Source organism: Protopterus annectens, chromosome 5.part1 (genome assembly GCF_019279795.1).
Source record: "Protopterus annectens isolate FY-2018-M chromosome 5.part1, PAN1.0, whole genome shotgun sequence".
Taxonomy (NCBI): domain Eukaryota; kingdom Metazoa; phylum Chordata; order Ceratodontiformes; family Protopteridae; genus Protopterus; species Protopterus annectens.
Window position 1 is genome coordinate 634,730,091 of NC_056736.1, and position 20,743 is coordinate 634,750,833.

Sequence of the window (20,743 nt, forward strand, 5' to 3'; positions counted from 1 at the left end):
GCCCATGAAAAAATAGGTACAAATCTGTATGCTGATTAACACAAAATTTGCATACATAATTATGTAACCCCACCCACTCCAATGGAATTGTGGGATACCAACTTTCAAGCACAAACTGGAGAACAGAAAACCAAAATATAGTACCAGAGTCCCCCCTGCAGCCATTCCAATGCCCCATTACCTGGCTATTTCACCCCATTTACCATAAACACTAATGTGTGCATATTATTTTACTTCTACAATGATTATTTGGACTTCATTTTTACATTTTATAGCACAATGCACAAACACCAATAGATATCTGCTAAACAAAGCAATACTGTCTCACAATAAAAATAAACTTGGCATTAAAACTTCTCTGCCCTTAAAACTCACATTCATTGAAACAGCATTGAAACCCACACCACATCAAAGAAAATGCATCTGGCCAGTGGTGGATAAAGATTACTTTTGGGCTGTTTTCAAATCATAGGCCCTTTGCACACAAAACAAGAAACATACATGCGTTCTTTGATATACCCTCCTGATGTTAAATTATATTCATTGTATAATACAGCACACTTGTTACACTTAAGTTAGAGTGCATTTTAAATTTATTGTTTGAACTTTTTTCCAGTAGGCAATGAAACAAAATGCATGAACCAGTAATGACAAAACTGCTCAGTTCAGAAAATTTCCATCATAAAAGTCTACTTACACACACACACACACACACACACACACACACACACACACACACACACACACACACACACACACACACACACACACGCAATATATAATGACAGTAGTGTAAGCCATAGGCATCAATTTCAGTTTTTTTTTTGGGGGGGGGGCAAAAGGCCAAAAACTAGGGACACATTTTAAACATTGCTTATATAATTTTGGAAAGTTGCTAGAATAAAATGCTGTGTTAACACCATACATTGCACTGCTAAGTCTTGAACAAAGGTCTCTGTGCACTAGAGTCAGATGAGCATACCACTATGCCAAATCTGCAGTTTTCTGAAAGAAGATAGGAAGACTGAAACTTAAATGGCTATCATTTAGTGAACTCAGTTCTTACCTTTTCACCATAGCTCTCAACCTCTTAGCACAAAAAACCTGGACAAAGCCAATAATGGGGGAATACAGAATTCATTTCTCACTTCCCACCATAGCTCTCAACATCTTTGCACAAAAAAACTGGACAAAGCCAATAATGGGGGAATACAGCCCCAAAATAGGGACAATTTTTAAATACTGATCTTATAAACTTAGAAAATTGCTAGAATAAAAGGTTTATTTTCTGAAATATGAAGTCTGAAATTCAAATGCCTGTCATTATTTAGTGAATTCAATCCTTCAGTGATTTACCACAAAAATCCTGAAAATCACAGATTTAGTGAGGAACAGAACAAAAATATGAGGCAAATTCACAAGTGGTGGTGGCTAGGGACTTCAGGCTCTTTTTACCTGTACCAAAGGTAAAGGCTTTCAGCCCGAGAACCTCTAGCCACCAGATGTATTCCCTTGGGCAAAAGCAATGTCCATTCACTTAGCAATGCAGTTTACTTACAAAAGCAATGTCTGTTCACTTAGCAATGCAGTTTACTTACAAAAGCAATGTGAGTTAATTGACTTACCAATGCAGTTTACTTACAAACAGAAAAGCAATGCGAACTTAGCAATGCGAGGCCATTCATTCACTTAGCAATGCAGTTTACTTACAAACAGAAAAGCAATGTGAACTTAGCAATGCGGTTTACTTGCAGAACAGAAAAGCAATGCGAGCCACTGCATTCACTTAACAATGCAGTTTACTTGCAGAACAAATACCTTAAATACGAGTCCATTCACTTAGAGAACACACACACCAGAAAAAGCAATGCAGTCCTGAAACAAAAAAGCAATGCAGTCCTGAAACAAGTCTGTTCATTTGCAGAACAAATACCTTAAATGAGTCTGTTCACTTACAGAACAAGAACAATATCATTAAGAAGCAGCTCTGGACTCTTGCAGCAGCCAATTGCTATAAAAAATAACTCCGTTCACTAGAAAGTTGGACAGCTAGATGTTGTTTCCTCCCTGCTTGCAGATTCATTGATTCAAACAGTAGCAGCCAGGAAATGCATGCATGTGAGCCCTTGAGCTGAATTCCGACTGGCTGCTGGAGCTGATCTCATCACGCACATGATGACGTCAGCTCAAAAAGTGAAAAAGAACAAAATTTTAAAAAATAGCTGAGAAAAAAGTTGGAAATGAAGGGGTGCCACTTGGGAATCATGCCACCCCATTATTTGGACCCCAAAACTCAGTAAAAACTGAGTAATTCGGTACAGTTGGGAGGTATGGCATATATTATGAATTTATTATGGTATTGACGTGGCTGAGAAACACTGGAAACATCAGCCACAAAGCATCATAGAAAATGATGAAGTCTATATTATATGGGATCATCCATTACCGACAGTTCAAAATATAGATGCTAGAAAAACGGATATAGTGGTCCAAGAAAAGAAGACAAAAGTGACATTGATCATTGAAATTGCCACACCCAGTGACTACACTTTCCTGTGTACAGAGCAACATGAAGTCATAAAATATAAGGACTTGCAAACAGAAATGAGAGCAATGTGGAAGAAAGATACCCAGATAGTTCCAATAGTAGTAGGAGCAATGGGTCTTATAAAAAAGAGTCTACAATCATATTTAGATATGCTACCAATATATGTAACTCCTTACATATTGCAGAAGGAGTCATTACTGGGCACACTACGGGTGCTGCAAAGAGCACTTTTGGCTGATATCAAAGAGTGAAACAATACTAATTTCATGAACTTTAATCGTACTTTGACTTAGGAATGGAGTCCATTCCCATCATAGTACTAGAAATCCAAAAGACTTGGAGAAATTAAAAAAAGGGAGAAACCATATATGCTAGTCTCAATCATTTCAGTTAAACTGAGTTTTTCTTTTGCTGAAACTATGGACCAGATGCTATCAAAGTTATGCTCATGTATTATACTGCTCTAAGCTTTCTGGTCTCACTTAATTCTAAAACAAACTGCAGAGAATCTTTAGGCCAATGAAGAATGGCTGAGGGCTATGCCTAATTCTGACAGTCCTTCCTCATCATCACACTACATATTCATAACATGGTAATATATACTTACCATGCCATGATGTAGCCCATTAAAGCCAATGCGGCATTGTAGCTTTGAGTGGAGCCCCACTGTACATCAGCAGTGTAACCGCAAGCATTGCATAGGGAATGTCAAAATGCCTGCTGTACCACTGTTGCCATACACACAATGGGACAAAAAAGTATTTCATTGGCATAGATGATGGCTGATTGAATGTGCATTTTTACTGTCCTAAGTCAGCTGTTTTCCAGATATCATTGCTACAAGCAGTGGTCAGAGAAAGCTCTAAGGTCAATAGAGACCAGGCTGAAGACCTGGAAAAGTACAACAGTTCAAGGAATTACTCAGGGCACTAGAACCACAAGAAGAGGAGGAAATAGGTGGAGATGAAGAAGAATGGCAGCACATCAAAACAGCGTGTGTGAGGACGACAGAACAGATATGTGGTCGAGCCAGGTATGGAACTAAGGTACATAATGAAAGCTCGTGGTGGAAGGCAGAAGTCCAGAAAGTCATCAAAAGAAAGAAGGAGTGCAGTTATAAGTGGATGATAGAAAAGACTGACCAGGCTAGGAAGGAATACTGGTTGGCTAACAAAGAAGCTAAGAAAGGAGTTGCAATAGCAAAGAATAGAGCATCAGAGGCACTCCAACTTCTGGAAAGTGACTCAGTAGGTGGCACAAAGAAACTCTATCAGGTTGCAAGGCAAAGACAGAAAGATAAAGAAGATAGTGAAGATGCCCTTCTTAAGGAATGCCAGCAACAACCCACTCACCACTCACCAGTCCACAGGACATCAAAAGCATTTGGAAGGAGTACTTCCATCATTTTCAGAATGAAGGAAACCCCACAGAAACTCTACCGCCTCAGACATGGCCTACAATGAGAGAAGAAGAGGAGCCCACTCTGGAAGAAGTAGGAACAACAATAAGGAGAATGAAGTCAGAGAAAGCAGCAGGCTCAGATGAGATCACAGCGGAGATGATAAAGATACTGGTTGAGACTGAATAAAAATGGCTCCTGCAGATACTCATAGCAGTATGGAGAGAACAGCATATCCCAGATGACTGGAAAATAAGCATACTAGTGCCAGTGTATAAGAACAAAAGGCACATCCACAACTGTGGGCAGTACAGAGGTATCAAACTCCTGTCACACTACATGAAAGTTCTGGAGAGGGTGATTGACAAATAAATGTGCAGACCAGTAGAAAGTAAGATGGTAGATGAGCAGTTTGGATTCAGATCAGGATGCAGCACAACTGACCCGATATTTGCAGTAGAGGAAAGATCAATTGGGGGCATTCCTAGACTTGAAAAAAGCATAACAGGTCCCAAAGAAAGATTTGTGCAGCAGTGTGGCGAAGATCAAAAGTCCCAGAAAAACTGGAGAAATCAGTGCAGGCTATATTCTAGGACCCAATGACTCAAGAAAAAACAGTGTTTAGTTTAGTAGAGGGGGCCAGGAGGGGGCTGGGGTGTATCGGGTCAACTCTGAGCCCACTGCTATTCCCACTGCCATGGGACTACAGGTGGTGAACAGGTTGGGGGACAAATCAAACAAATCAAAAAGTAAAACAGATGTGTGGGCATTGATGGCATTACAGGCAGATAACAAGGGCAATAACATCAAAAAACTGAAAAGGATGATTGGGGATGAACAGTACAAAAAATAGGAATGAGAGCAAAGAAGAAGAAAAAGAAAGAATGGAATGAACTGGAAATAGAATGGGAATGGGTTACAGTGGAAAGTACAAAGTGAAGGAAGTATGGTGGGAGAATAAGTGGTGATGAAGAGGAAGTGACAATGGGGCAGACTTTAAAGATAAGTAATACTGTTGTGGGACATGGAGGAGGCAGAGCAGTTATGGAGTTAGAGGATGATGGAGATATGGAGACCTTAGGCAGGGCAAAGGAGGCACCTAAAAGACACTGACAGGCAAAGAGAAAAAAAGAATTGCAGAAAGGAAGGTCAAAAGAGATCACAGAAGCACAGGTCAAAGCATATGTGTTGAAAGTTATATGGTATGGTTTGTTTGAGGAGATACAGGAAGGAGACAAGAGGTGAAGGGGGAGACCAGAAAGAAGACAAAGGAAATGTGGGGATACAAGACCTGTAACAGTCAAGATGAAACATAAGAAAGAAGGGAACAGTGCACATGAAAGGCACTGAATAGAGGAAGATGGGCCTGAATTAGAGATTGGAAGGAGGAACAGCTGACAAAAGTGAAGGGCTGCTGCTGCTGCTGATGGGAAAAAAGGGGCTGCTGCTGCTGATGATGATGATGGTGTCATTCCCTTTAAGGGGGATGAGTGCAAAAGCATTATATAACTGTATAGGATGTGCTATAGTTGTGCACCATCACTTACTAATCAGTGAGTTTCTTTTCAGTGGTACACATATATGTGTGGAGAGTTTATCCTTTAGTTTAGATTAATAGTAATGAGCCTTGCGAGTATATTTAAGCCTAACCTAAATCCCTTGTGAAGCCAAACCTTTTGCCTTGTGTTTTTCTTTTGAAACACACCTTTATTAAGCCACCATCCCAACCCTGATGTACAGGTGGTACTGTGGAGATGGTCATCTTTGGGGTTGCATCTGGAGCATGTAGCAGGACTGCTTTACTTCAGGCTGTGCTGTAAACAATAATTAGATTCATTAGCATAGAAGCATAATGTGCCATAAATGATCTGGCATCTCAACATAGAATCCACCACCTCTGCATGCATGCTTTATTCCCAAATCAGCGTCCCTTAAGTGGAGGCAGAACATGGTTGCGGCTTTAGGGTAGCACTACATGATGAGAGAGACCCACCACAATGATATCCTGGATCTTTTAGAATCCATCTCTCTGTGTTATAAATGTTGTATATGTGAACATTTTTGTAAAGTATTATGCAAACTATTACAGAAACTGCCTATAGGGCGGCCATGATGGTGCAGCAGTTAGCATTGTTGCCTCACAGCAAGAGGTTCTCTGGTTTGTTCCTCAGCTGGGGTGCCTTCTGTGCGGAGTCTGCATGTCCTCCCTGTGGTTGTGTGGGTTCCCTCCAGGTGCTCCAGTTTCCTCCCACATTCCATAGAAATGCTGTTGGTGGATTGGACACTCTAAATTGGCCCTAGGCATGAGTGCATGTGTGCCTTCTGTGGAAGGTTGGGTACCGGGCTGGCAACTTGACACTGTAAAACACTGTAAAACTCTCCTGCCAATCATGAGCAGACAGGTGATCCACTGTGGTGACCCCTAACTGGGAAAAGCAAGAAGAAGATTACAGAAACTGTCTATGATTGAAATTTTTCTCCGTAGGTCTCCACTGAAAATGGGTCTTCCCAGATGAATATTCCTGGTTAAGAAATGTAATGAGTACAATAGCATACGGTAGAATACAATAAAATGCACTGTTTTTTTGTTTGTTTTTTTGGTGTAGCAGGACAGAAACCAATAGTTACATACTTAAGTTGACAGCAAACATTTTAAATTATTTCATTTGCTGTCGTTAAATATGATAGTTACCCATCCCTGTGCAAACATCTGTGAAGATTCCATCTGAATTAAACAGTTCCATGTGGTAGCAGGACAGTGCCCACTTTTTGATGCATCTGATGAAGCAGCTGTAATACTGCGAAAGCGCTTATGTCTTTCCCTGTTTTCTGAATAAACTGTTGCTGCTTTTATGATAGCCTGGTGTTTCTTCATCTTACTTCTGCTTGTTCGATTTGTAAGAGCAATATTTAAAATGTCTCCCTATTTTTGTGCCTCTGTCCCCATTATTTATGGCGTTGTCCAGATTCCTTGCTCTAAGAGGTTGAGAGGTATGGTTGTGAGACTATTAATGACAATTGAAGAGCAAGTCAAGTACTGTCCTGTGGTGTGCCTCATGTCAGCTGACCTCTGTGGAAGGTATTTGATGTATTCCAATGGCAAATGTCTGTTATTACACAATATTTGAAACCAGTCACATACAATGAAAAAGCATTTTAAGGATGACAAAAGCTCTGCCCATGAGTTAGTGATATATCATTCTTGTTTAGGAAATGGCCAGTTACTGCCTATACAGCTCCTTGATTAAACCTAACTTGAATCTATGCTGAATGGAGACTTGTGTGTTTGCTGAATGCATTGAAAGTTGGTCATGTACATTTTTTCTATGGTGTTTGCAAGTGTAGATAGCAAGGAGATGTATTACTAGTTTTTAGAGATTGTAGTTTGTGGCGTGAGTTCATTGTTGCTGTCTCCAAGGTGTTTATATTTATTGGTAGTCAAGGGCAAGTTTACATTTTGAGAGAGAGCTTAATTATAGAGGCTGAATCAGTTTTAGGAAACAGGAAAGTTGGTTATCATCCCCAGAAGATACAATACCTTTTGGGGGATGGTTTGTATTTCCCTGTTTTTGTGGTTGTGGGGTTGAAATATAAAGGGAATGAGAAAGTTTGCAAATACTATTTAGATGAGACAGTAAGAAAAAGGATGGAAATGTGACTGAGTTGACCAGATACTAGATGAACATATATGAACTAGCTATAGGTCTCCTTTTATACCAAAATAAAATCACAATGCCTGTGTAGAGGGGCTAGAATCGCTCAGTTTTAAACCCAATACTATTTTCCTGGGTGATCTAAACAACAGTTACAGACTGGGAAACCTATACCACCATACCACCACTATTGCACAAGCACAGAGATTCCTGGCCTTTGTTGATACAAATGCCCTGAAACAATTAGAGTACCCACTAGGGATATAACAGCTTAGATTTTGTTCTTACTAATATGAGAGCATCTTGCACCATCCCTTGTGTATGTTCATCACTTGTTAGGGCTGATTAAAAAGCAGTGTCCTTCAAAATAAACTAAAACCAAAGGTACTTTTAGAAATGTATTTAAGACAAACTATCAACTCCTAAGTGATATATTAACAAGCTTCAAATCCCTACCAAACCCAATTAACTCTATTGAATATGCAAAAATGTACACCACCACTACACTATACCAGCGTGTAAACAGCTGCGAGAGATCTCACTATTCCTGGGTTGAGCAATATGCCCTTTCACCTGATACTGTGCAATCTCAGAGTTAGTACATATAATTAGTAGGGCGTGTGAGGCACAGGTGAAAATAATTTTTTTTGTTGTTTTCATTTAATTTTAATTTGGCCTGTGCCAAGGTCAGTGTCTAGCACATGCATACTAATGTGTTGACATTTGTTGATGTTTTGAGATATTTTGTGGTAGACATTAAGCACATTGACATTTGAGTCTTTTGTTTACATTCAGTAGGTATACATATCTATACAGATATGTATTTATATATGTACCTATCTAGCTATATATGTATGTATATATATATATATATATATATATATATATATATATATATATATATATATATATATATATGTTTGTGGGTCTATTGTGTTTGACTGAACTACCCTAATGTTGAATATAAAACAAAATAAATTCAATCATACAAAATAGCAGAAAAAAATGAAAACAATAATATCAAGAGAGGAAAACTGTTTTCTCCTGATATTAAAACTAACCCCCCACATCACTAACTTCAAATTTGTCTAAATAGTGGCAGTATCACAGGAAGGTTTTAATGACAATCCGCCCCCTGCACCACCTTAGCAATGGATGCTAACCCTAACTCTAATGTTGCCCCTTCCTCCCAACCCTAACCCTTAAACCTTTCCTGTAACACTGCTGCTACACAGGACAGACTTAGACACACAAACATTCGCAAACACACACAAACAACACTATGTCTATCCCCTTATGTAACCCTTACCCTTAACCTAAAATACACAAAGTCACACAAACACACAACTCCCATCCTTCACTCATCCTCAACCCTAACCCTAACTCACATACACACATGCACACACACACACACACACACACACACACACACACACACACACACACACACACACACACATCCTTCACTCAACCTCAACCCTAACCCTAACTCACATACACACATACACACATGCACAGGCACACACACACACACACACACACACACACACACACACACACACACACACACACACACACACACACATATATATATATATATATATATATATATATATTCAGATACAGATAAAGGTACAGATATAGATATATGAGTGCACTACATTTAATGTAAGACACCCAGGTCAAATGCTACATTATTGACCACAAAACGTCAAAGGTAATGTAACCAACACAGCAGTGTGCATGTACTGAAAAACAGCCTCTGCACATGCAATCTCTACGATTTAGAAACAAACCAGACCACCATTTTTTGCAGGGGGGTAAGCTGCTCTATAAACCCAGTCCCCCCTTTGCTAACTAAATATACTGAGACTGCACAAACACAGGTTAAGGGCAAATTTTCCAGCCCCTGGATTTGTGCAATATCGCATGCATGTTGATTAGCTGCCTAGTCAACCGTTTGTGGTCCGCTAGGCAGCTGTCAACTGAATTCATACTCAATCTATGCAAAAGTACCTATATCTACATATATATATATATATATATATATATATATATGTGTGTGTGTGTGTGTGTGTGTGTGTGTGTGTGTGTGTGTGTGTGTGTGTGTGTGTGTGTGTGTGTGTGTGTGTGTGTGTGTGTGTGTAGATATAGATATAGATATAGATATAGATATAGATATAGATATAGACAGATATAGATGTAAAAACATAATAATGCAGTCTTTTAATACTTTCATGGTTTCTTAAGGTCACTGCATAAAGTTCAGAGAACACCAGAACGCAGGCTCCATAATCAAAGAGTAAACAGTGAGTCCTGACTAAGTGCCTAATGAGTTCTTAAATGATCCCAGGAAAGTCCTCTGTCTTACCTATGTGGGCAAACTATTCCATGATCTTACAGCTGCCTGAGTTTCAAACTCTGTTCTTAAAGAGGTTCTGCTTTGGCAAGTTTAGATGTGTAGTTAACTCCTCAGAATGCTCTAGTTGCAGTAGCATAATATTTAACTGCAGCCTCATTTCTTCATCATAAAGAGCTTGATAAGCTAAACAAGGTTAGTCTCATAGCCATGGATAACTGACAGAAAAGAAAAGTCTAAACATTCTTGATATGAAAGGTACTTACAAGAAATAACTCTTTCAGTGAATTTCCTTTTTTGATGCAAAAGAAATAAGGGAAATAAACATTTCCATTGGATTGTTATATTTGTAATTATACTGTTAATATAAAGAAATAAGATACTTCTTCAGATTAGCTCTGATATTATAATGGGAAAGAAAGTACATTCTGTATTTAACATGTTTCATGGTGCGACTTTATAGAACAACAGACTGGAGGTATGGGCACTTTTTAAAGGAGGTCAGCAATGATGTCAATCATTTATCATACATTCAGTCTACCTGACCTTGAGCATTATGCAACTGTGGCAAGGTTAAAGATTTTTGAGAATGAATTGATGGGAGAAGAAAAATGATGCTTGGTCATTCTTTGGAGGAGATGTGCTGTCTTTTTGACAAATTCCTTCACAAATATTTGCCTCAATTAAAACCCTACACCAAGTTGATTAGTTCCTTGTTGACAGTAGCCCATCTGGTGTTTACTGCCATAGGATACATGAGATGGATGAAGGATCTACTTCCTATAGAATCTTAAGTTCACTGCGGCTTTTGGTCATCGTGATAATGAGGTCTTAAAGAATTGTCCTGATTTGGCCTACTAGCAACAATTGTTATGGAATTCATAGGTGCTATCTTGGGAGCTATTTAGTACTTATCACTTCCTTTAAGCATGTAAGTTGGAATTCTGTAGCAGACTGTTTTGAACCTATATACCGTCTCCAGGGATGATGGGACTGATTGGTTTGCTTGGATGGTAGATATTAGAGATCCTCAAATGCATGATAAGGCTTCAATAGCCAGTTGTATAGCATGTTTTAAGTCACAAAAGGAGACTTAATGGAGGAAATATATGATTTCATGGAGCATGGAATTAAACTTGGAAATTCATAAGAACTCTGCAGAGCAGATTATTTCAGCTCTCAGAATTATCACCCATTCATGGAAATTTAGAGTTTTGGCTGGAGGTTTCATTTTAAATATTTTATATACCAGTGAGATTAGGTAGGGTTTTCCCAGGGGCTGTTTTTTTTTTTTTTTTTTGTCCAGTAGGAGGTGTCAACCTGAGGCTGTTGGTGATTGGTTACAGTTATTTTGGGAGAGTAGAATGCTTTATGAGTATAAAGAGATTTTTCGGCATATATGTGATCTTATCTGGCCTGGTCAAATAGTAATTAGCTCAAAGTTATTTCTTTTATGTTTACTGAAAAAATGATAATTGGAGTTTTTGTGATTTAAATCTGGTAAATTAATGATCTTGGGGCTAAGAAGTGCATCACGAGAAGTTAGAAAACCACACATCCTCTAAATTACTTGCACCTATAATATATTTTAATGGAGCTGACACATTTTGACCTCTAAATTACCTGCACCTATACTATATTTTAATGGAGCTGACACCTTTTGATCTTTCTTCAGGCGACTTTGCTATAAAGGGAAAAAATAAGAAAAAAAAATAATTTTCCTCAATTTCTTTTGGAGCTGAACATCATAAAGACTTCACTTAGTGGTTTCTTTTGTCTTTATTTAAATTGTACAGGTCTTGCATTTGTTAAAGGATAGGAGGGGTATGTTGAGGTACACTGACATCCTAAGATATGCTGCTATTGTGGGGAAGATGCACATTTAATTAATGAATGTGTATAATGAAGATGTAGTCAGTGTAGTCAGACCTGTCATGTAGCCAGGAGCGGCCTTAGGTCAACTGGTGCCCTAGGCAAAAGGGCTCCATGGCGCCCCCCACCACACCACCTGTTGCCCCCATCCTGGTCTACCTACACCAAATAAATACTGGAAAAGCACCCCTGCTAGAGTGGCGCCCTAGGCAGCCACCTAGTTGGCCTATGCCTAAGGCCGGCTATGCATGTAGCTAAAAAATGTTGGATTATAGATATAATAAAGTGTAATTTATGGTTCAACTATATAAATGAGCAATTGTAAGAAGAGGCAGACATATTTGAGGAGTACATGGAAGGAGACAATAATAATATTAATAATAATAATAATAATAATAATAATAATAATAATGAAGGGGAAATAGTTACTGAAAACATTGCAAATGAAAAACAAAAGGAATGACAAAAAAGGGGGTTGGGGAAGGTTCATGGAAATGAAGAGAGTGAAGAAGCGAAGATGCTTCATTAGAATGTGCTAATATTGGGCACATCAGTAGATGTAATATTTTGCAAACTGAAGGTTAAAAGGAAGAGAAGAAAGGTAAAGAAGTTTCAAGAGGAAACCCCATTACAGATAAGAGAAAATGGAATATAAACAACATAATAAATGTTAAATAGTGACTGAGTGTACTGCAGTGGTACAAGAAACTGAAAAGGGATATTATTTGTTAGGTGCAAGGTTAGTAACTAAGGAACAGTTTCTACAGCAATGGGGAAGGTAAGTTGTGTGTTGTTTGGTGAATGAGATGTTCAGGTATGGTGGCATCATTTGATACAAAAATCACAAATATGTATATAGTTATGCACATAGAATGGTTGTAGAGTTTAATATCAAATAACAAAGATAACCAATGGCTTAGATAAATCTGCCTCACATCCAGGAAAACTGTGCGTCACAAAAAGTGAGTCACAGGGTGAACAAGTACAAAAACCACAACAGAGGAAACAGCTGTCCCCACTGTTAAGGTAGAGGACTGCCTTCACTTCCTTGTTATTTGTGAAAAATGAAAAAATAAAAACACTTAAACATAGCAATATTAAGCAGCAGTAATAAAGAGGCCAGAACTTCAGATATTAATTCTTCTTCTAAGAAGGTAGTGAAAAAACAAACTCTAACAGGCTTAGTCGCAGGAATAACTCAATAACTTAGCTTTAATTCATAAGCACATTTGTACACCAGCTTGACTTCATCACATCAAGTTTTCAATAACAGCTGTAATCCAAGAAAAACTAATACATACACATCTATATCTAGCTATATATCTATTTATATATAGCTATATATATATATATATATATATATATATATATATATATATATATATATATATATATATATATATATATATATATATATATATATATATATATATATATATATATATATATATATATATATATATATATATATACAGATAGATAGATAGATATGGATCTTCTTCAAACCATCAAAAGCTCACTTGTGTGAATCACAAGTGAGAATATCCACTTCAGTGAAAGTGCATTTAAGCCATAATATACTTTCGTGAATTTCACTTCACCAAAGCATGGTACAGTGGGGTGAGGGAATATATCCTTTTCCCCACTGTAGTGCCATCTCGGAGTTGGTATATTTAAGTAGTGGGGGTGTGGGGGGCACAGCCCCCCACATGGGGGATATAATGTGTGTAGTGTGTTTTATTTATTTATTTTTTGTGGATAAGTGAAGTGTACTTCGCAAAAGTGCATTTTCGCTAAAATGCACTTTCACTGAAGTGGATTCACTCACTTGTGATTTGTACAAGTGAGCTTTCGATGGGTCAAAGTAGTCCCATATATATATATATATATATATATATATATATATATATATATATATATATATATATATATATATATAAAGCACAAAGGGTCATAAATCATAACTGACAACCTCATATATAGTAATGAGCCTAGCCTGCAACTAAAAGAAAGCCTGATGTAATTCAAGTCATTTTTTGCGATCTAAACTAAAATAAGAAACTGAAATAATACTAATAAAGTTCAAATAAATTGAAGTCCAGAAATAGTAATTATCCCCTAGAGTGTCTCCAACCAAAAAGGTGTCATAAAACTCCCTTAAGTAAAGGCTATTTGGTACCAAAGTGACAATATCCTTCCAAAAGGAGTGCTATATTAAAAAACTATAAAGAAAAACAAAAAAATAAATAAAGAAGCCTCACAGATAAAAATACGATCAAAATAAAATAGGATAATTTGTGACAACTGGTCCATTTTATTTAGTAATAAAATGATGAGCAATACTCTGGATCCTGGCCCAAGGGTTACCACGTGTCCCACTTTGCGAGGGACAGTCCCTCTTTGGGTAGTTGTGTCCTGCAAAAAAATTGTAAAAATGGCAAATATCCTGAGATATTAGGGCAAAATCATTTAATATATTTTATGTAATAGCTGCATAAACAGTTATTCTGTATCTGAAACACGTAAATGTTATAAGAAACAGTATAAGCAACTAAAATGCTACAAGAATAAGCTTTTATTTAGGCAAATGTGATGTTCTGTCCTTTGTACTGGCCATGGGTATGTTTTGGCCTGCAAAATCTGATGTTTGTACCACAATTGTCCAACTTTGGGCATTTGAAAAGGTGACAAGCCTACCTGGCCCTTCTTTTGTTTTCAAAAAATGTAGGGACATTAGTTATAATTTAGAAGGGACATTCAGCAATGACAACATGGAGAGGATCAGTACCTTTAAATGTGGGCCCCCTTTTGTACCTTGTGTGAGTTCATGAGCTGCACATATTTTTTCATCTACCCTAGTATGGATAAGAAATATGGACTGAGGAGGTGCCATCTTGATTTTTTATGCCGGGGGAGGAAGAGTTCAGACATAGTGCTCCTAAAATGTACAGTAAGTAAGCAGGACAGGTCACTGCACAGCTATTTTACATACAGTTAAAATGGCCCTTGCAGGACATTTAATTCATGATCCTTGCATTTCTTGTGACTGTTTTTGAGCTCTGGAGCAGATCAAGGACAAGAGACTTCTTTACCAGAGGAGGATGGAGTATGCCTTCACCTGCAGTGGTGAGTATGATTACTGTCACTGTATAGATGAGTTCTGTACACAACACTGGACTGCCTGGGCCCACATGGGTGGGGGAACAAGAATAAACAAGGAAAGGCAGTTCTAGACCTCTAACTGGCAAATGTCTTAAAGGTGGTCAATACCCATGGTTCCGTAACAGAGACAATCACATGATCACATACAACAGTGGCCAACATCCAACTCAGGTAGACTTCCTCCTAGCAATGAAAGGTCATGGGGTAGAATCAAAGACTGCAAAGTCATCCCCAATGAAGCAGTTGGCCCACAATGTAAACCACTGGTAACTAAAATCAGCTGCAAGGTCAGAGAATGCTCCAGGTTCAACAGAGACTAGGCTGAAGACTTAGAAATTGACTGGACAGAAAGCACAAGGAAATACTCAGGGCTCTAGCACCTAAAAAAGAAGAGGACACAGGCAGAGTAGAAGAAGAATGGCAGTGTCTCAAAACACCTTGTGTGAAGAATACAGAACAGAGAAGTGTCTGAGGTACATAAGGAAAGTTAATGGTGGAATGCAGAACTCCAAGAAGACAGGAAAAGAAAGACTGTGTGCAAGAAACAACTGGAGATAGAAAAGATAGACCAGACTAAGATGGAATATTGGCTGGATATCAAAGAGGATCACAGAGCAGTTTTTCATAGCAAAGAACAAGACATCAAAGGCATTATCCCAGCTTTTGAAAAGTAACTAGAAAGACGCCATTCTTAAGGGATGCTAGAAGAACCTGCCCACCAGCCTGTATGACATCAAAATCAGATGGAAAGAGTACTTTCAGCAGCTTGTAAATGAAGAAAACACACAGAAACTGTACTGCCCCAGAAATAGCCTACAATTATAGAACAAGATGAGCCCACCATAGAAGTAAGAGCAGCTCTAAGAAAAATGAAGTCAAGAAAAACAAGAGACTCAGATAAGGTCACAGCAGATATGATTAGAGAAATGAAGTAGAAACAATGGAGAAGATGAGGGTAATGTACAGTTACCAAATCCAAGAAATGAAGTAGAGAAAATACTGGCTGAGAAATGTCTAAAAACTATTATTTAAACACTTTAAAATACCAACATGTTCAATTTGCACTGCATTTAAAAACAAAACTCAAAGGCTACCAAAAGTGTGTGATACAGAAAAGAAATGTATATTATAGTGTGGAGACTTTGAAAAAAATATCTAAACATGAACATTACACCAAAAGGATTATGAACAGATAACCTGACATCAAATGGATTGAAGGAAAATGAATCTGCATAAAAGGAGAGATGGACTGAAGTGACACAACTGTGCACTACAATGTGGCTACAAATAATAATAGATACAGACAATGAAAAAATTAAACAAATGGTTAAGGAAATAACACTTATATATGGTGAATTATGCGCCATTCTTTCCCATCTCTCATTTATTGAAATAGATCAACATGCAGTGGATAATTGTCAACAGAAAAAACACAAGATTATTGAATTTAAAACAAATCAGTTGCATGAGATGTAATATATTTATGCAATAACCAATGACATGGTGTGGTATACTAAAGATTTACCCATGGCTGGTGTGGTTTAATCACGAGAGCGAAGCCTGAGTGATTAAATAAAGCCAACTGTGGGTAAATCTTCAATATACCACAACCATGGAGTTGGTTATTGCTATTATACAATGACCTTATTTAAGAAAAAAAATACTTACTTTTTAAAAATAATGTCTTTGTATAATGGCGCATTACTGTTCTTCCACCGGTGGTGGTATACTGCTTCCTTGTGTTGATGTACTGCACATGCGTATGGGACTTGCGTTCCCATCATACCCAGTACATCAATGCTTTGAAATTGAAGCAACGAAGAAAAGAAAGTCTCTGTTGCTCTGTTTTCTCTTTTTTTATTAAAAAAAAATGTTTTGGACATTTTATACCAATGGAAAAATGTTTAGGCCACCAGACTTTTTTACGTTGGTATATTGTGGGATTTACAATGGGCATGCTGGCCAATCAGCGTGCACATTTTGGAATATTAATGGGGGGTCATTGTATAATATAAATGTTGCCATATTTTTCTAGGAAAGAACACAACAAATAAGGGGCATTTAGAGACACATCAGCATTTCATGTCAAGAGGTGAAAGTTCATCTAGAAATTTTTCAGCATCAGAAGCGAGAGAAATGGCACATGATATGCTTTATAGATGATAATAAAGAACTTCAACAAGAACATGAGGAAAGGAGGATGTATGCAGGCATAGCTAGTAGTTCTAATACTCCTCAAAGGCCTCAGAGAAATAAGGAGGATCTGGAACCATGTCATCAAATGTGGAGTTTCACTTGGTGTGGCAGAGGAATAGGCCAAGGAAGCATTTAAAGAGGTATGAACAGTAGTGATACAATGCAAAGGGGAAAATATAATTGAATGTAATGTGGATTGGTAACACATTACTTATATCAACACTTCTTTGATTTTTAATTAAAATACTATATGAAGTAGAAACAAATAAACTAGATATTATTAATGTGGTGGATATTGAGATAAATGAGCATACAAAAAACTTCTGAACAAGAGTTTAAAGCTTGTTCCCACAGTTAAGCCAAGGTGGGTTGATTTAGAGATTGACATTTTAAATCTGTACTAAAGTTGTTTCTTTTTAAATCTATGGTACACAATTGCAATGTTTTACTACTAATAATAACTAGACATCCAGTTTGGATGTTGATAATAAATGCTGAAATATTCTATTTACTGAGTGCCTAACTCAATTCCACTTCAAAAGATGACATGAATAAGCACAAAAGTACTACTTATGAATTCATGGGGGGTACATAAATGCTAATCCAGTTATGAAGCTTAGCATGAAATAAATATATTCCCAATTTTGATAATGCTATGATAAACATTTTAGGAAGTATTTAAGGGAATTGGTTGTAGAATATCAGAAATGTTAAAATAGAAAAAATAATAATTTAACTAAGGAATAGTGGAACTCATTAAAGGATTTATAAAATAATAGTGAAGTAGTAATTAAACAAGCAGATAAAGGTTCCAATATAGTAATTTTGGGAATATAAAATTCAAATGTGTATGGACTTATCTAGTATAGAAGAATATATACAATTAGTAAAGACTCAAATGAAGTTTATCAAAAATAGTATGATATACTATTAAAAGGAATTAGGTTCATTTTAATAAAAAACAAGGAACCAGTTTAAAACAAAGCACACCTAAAACACCAACATTCTACACAATCCCTAAGGTAGGTAAGAATATACTAGATACACTAGGTAGACCCATTATAACTGGTAAAGGGAGTTTATGAACCACAGGGAGAGGTCTTTGACAGGTTATTAAATTAACATACAAAAATTAGATTTTTATATTAGGTATTGTAAGGATCTAAAGGGCAAATTGAGTGGCGTTAATTGGAACCAACAGTATTTTTGGAAGACAAGTGCTGTGAAGAATGTTTATGGGGGCATATAACATCAGGATGGATTAGACACCTTACAACTGCATTTAAGCAATAACACACAATGTTCTTACATTAGAGGATTACTTGAATTTGCCCTGATGCATAACTTGTTCAATTATTATTTGTAACTTTGTGGTATAGCAAAGGAGGCAAAATTTGCCCCATATGCAGCTTTATGTATGGGAAAGTTTAAAACAGAATGCATTTATCCTTATTAGTGTGAATATTATAGAATAACAAAGTATCAGCTCTGTAGCTGATTTATTTTTGTTATGGAAGGAAATAGTCAAAAGGTAGAAAAATTCCCAGTTTATTTGGGGAAGACTAATTACAAACTGATGTTACTGTTCAAACTGTGGGGAATGTAATAATTTTTTACACTTGGAATTTGTTTGTGGAATATGATAAGATGTGTACTACAATAAAACGTAAAGACACAGCATTTAACATTTTTTACATGCAGATAGTGATCACCGTAAATCATTGTAAATATTTAATAGATTTTTTTACCTTATAGTCAGATGGTCAGAGCAAATGATTTATGTATGAAAGAAATAGATTTTGTTAAAGAGATGGAATATATTGGTAAAAAGCTGATAAGTAGTGGATATAGTAAAATACAGCTTGATCAATATATATAATAACATTGGGAGATAGGTGTAAAGGTCACATATTGGGTCCTAATAGATAAAGACAGGCAAAAGAAAGTACAATAGATTCCTGTTATGCATTTTAACATTTAGTTACTGCACATACAAATTTGAAAAAAAAAATAATAGAGATGTTGTTGTGCATCTTATTAAGTGATGAGAAATGAAACTAGTATAGCAGATAAATCAGTACACAATTTATTTATAGAAGGAAAACAGAATAAAGTGAAAGGATGTTATAAATCTGAAGAATGGTATTTGTGTGGATAGTTAAGGGAGATAGTGTTTATGCAATGAATGGATTTGGTCATTGGATGCAACAATAAGTAATAAGTCAGAATTGTGTATGTTATTTGGTGTATTTATCAACAAACCTATATAGAAAAAACTAAAAAGAATGGTCAAAAAGGATTCTAGTACATTTAGGAGTCATAAGAAATATGTCAGAGACAAGCCCTTTGGCTAAACATTCCATGTCACAGCAACATAGTCTATAAGATTTTACATTCTTTATTTTATTACAGCAAACACAAAATAATAGAGAGTAGGTGAAAAGGTTGGTTGTTACAAAGAAAGGAAAGTCTGCTTGTTTTAAGCTATAGGACCTTTCAGCCAGTATATCTGAACACAGGAATAAACGTTTTTTGTTTTTTTTTTGTAATTTGGGATGTTGTACCTTTACTATCTTGTTTATTGGTTAGTGACAGGATATTTAACTGGAGTATATATTTCTAATACTGTTTGTCCCCTTCATAAGCTAGGCACCATGGCTTTTACAATATAGAGGAAAAGTTAAGTTTCAATTTTAAAGTGCTCCTACAACAGTTCATTGTTTTTCTTATCCCAAAACTGTTTCCAACTCAAAAGTATATAATGTGTTACTTGTAAGTTTCTTGCCAGGATATCTATAAATGAGGGGAAAACTTTTTCCAAATCTGTCCTTTACAAGAAATGGGTAGAGAGATGAAGGAGAAATAATGGAGAAGATGAAGATAATGTACAATTATAAAATCCAGACAGTTAAGTAGAGAAAATGCTGGCTGTGAAAGGTCTAAAAATGATTGCATATTTAACACATTCAAATACCATGTGTTTCAATTGCATTGTGTTAAAAAACCCAAAAATCAAAAGCTACCAAAAATGTGTGATACAGAAAACATGTTTATATTAGTGTGGAAACTTTGAAAGAATATCTAAATATGGGCATTACACCAGTGGGACTATGAAGAGATAAACTGACATCAGATGCATTCACAACAAATGAAGCTGCATACGAGGAGAGATGGACTTAAATAACACATTTGTGAACTACAGTGTAGGTACAAATAATAATAGACAGTGAAAGACAAAATAAATGGTTAAGCAAATAAAAGTTATATATGACTGGTTACATGCAGCTCTTTCTCATCACACATTTATTGAAACGGATTAATGAGCAATGGATAATTGTCAACAGAAATAACACGAGCTTATTGAATTTAATCAAACCAAGGGATATAAAAGATTATACATTTTGCCATGTTTTTCTAGGCAAAGAACACAACAAAGGAAGGGGGAACTCACAGACACAGAGTTTAAAGCTTGTAACCACAGTTATAAAAAGGATGTTTAGTTTTAGAGTTTGATATTTTTAAATTTGTACAAAAGTTATTTTTTGTAAAGTATG

At 36.5% G+C, this 20,743-nt stretch overlaps 1 protein-coding gene across 1 annotated transcript in view; it reads left to right on the top strand.

The window, feature by feature from the left end:
* The first annotated feature begins 4,802 nt into the window (after positions 1-4,802).
* The window catches only part of LOC122803242 (protocadherin Fat 4-like), a 53,560-nt gene continuing 37,619 nt past the window's right edge, over positions 4,803-20,743 (top strand). The window contains exon 1 of the mRNA XM_044072840.1: positions 4,803-4,875. Coding sequence (XP_043928775.1) covers positions 4,803-4,875 — 73 coding nt within the window. The remainder of the gene's footprint in view (positions 4,876-20,743) is intronic.